Source organism: Acanthisitta chloris, unplaced genomic scaffold (genome assembly GCF_000695815.1).
Source record: "Acanthisitta chloris isolate BGI_N310 unplaced genomic scaffold, ASM69581v1 scaffold13870, whole genome shotgun sequence".
Taxonomy (NCBI): domain Eukaryota; kingdom Metazoa; phylum Chordata; class Aves; order Passeriformes; family Acanthisittidae; genus Acanthisitta; species Acanthisitta chloris.
In genome coordinates, this window is record NW_008651174.1 from 2,058 (window position 1) to 2,774 (window position 717).

Here is a 717-nt window from a genome sequence, read left to right on the forward strand (position 1 = left end):
TCTCCTGTGGGCTGGACATGTGGCGTGATGCCGACCCCCCCACAGCACTGGACACTGTCCTCAAGTGGCTGCACTGTGTCACCATCTACTTCCTGCCCTGCAGCATCTTCTTGGCCACCAACTCCATCATCATCCGCAAGCTGAACCGGCGCAGGCGCGCGGGGGGCGGCAAGACCACGGCTCTGCTGCTGGCTGTCACCACTGTCTTCGTGGTGCTCTGGGCTCCACGGACTGTGGTCATGATGTGCCACCTCTACGTGGCCTCGGTGAGGAGGGACTGGCGTGTGCACCTGGCCTTGGACATCGCCAACATGGTGGCCATGCTCAACACCTCCCTCAACTTCTTCCTCTACTGCTTCGTCAGCCAGACCTTCCGCCGCACGGTGGGAGCCGCACGGTGGGAGAGGTGTTACGGGGGCAGCCCCGCCAAGTCCCCCACCACGACCCCCTGCACGGCCCCCGCCAGGGCAGCGGCCACTTCCCACCCCCAGCTCTGAAACCACTGCAGCTGCTGGCTGGCACGGCACTCTGAGCTGGGCAGTACCCAGCTGGGAGTCCCAGTGCCCACCAGGACCCAGGAGACTCCTCTGTGGGGGCACTGCCCCACCACACCCACCCTCTGTGGAGACAGGGTTAATGCTGCTGGTGGTGGCAGGAGGAGGTGGTTGTGCCCAGACACTCATTTAGGGACATCAGGGTGTCCTGCCTAGTGGCAGC

The 717-nt window shown here is 64.4% G+C and overlaps 1 protein-coding gene across 1 annotated transcript in view; it reads left to right on the plus strand.

Annotated features, from left to right (window-relative positions):
* GPR142 (G protein-coupled receptor 142) overlaps positions 1 to 532 on the plus strand; it is a gene marked incomplete at its 5' end in the record, with an annotated part of 872 nt that extends 340 nt beyond the window's left edge. Inside the window, 3 exon segments of the mRNA XM_009072103.1 lie at positions 1 to 7; positions 10 to 377; positions 380 to 532. The exon segment at positions 1 to 7 is cut by the window's left edge and continues 300 nt beyond it. Coding sequence (XP_009070351.1) covers positions 1 to 7; positions 10 to 377; positions 380 to 532 — 528 coding nt within the window.
* Between the last annotated feature and the right edge of the window lie 185 nt (positions 533 to 717).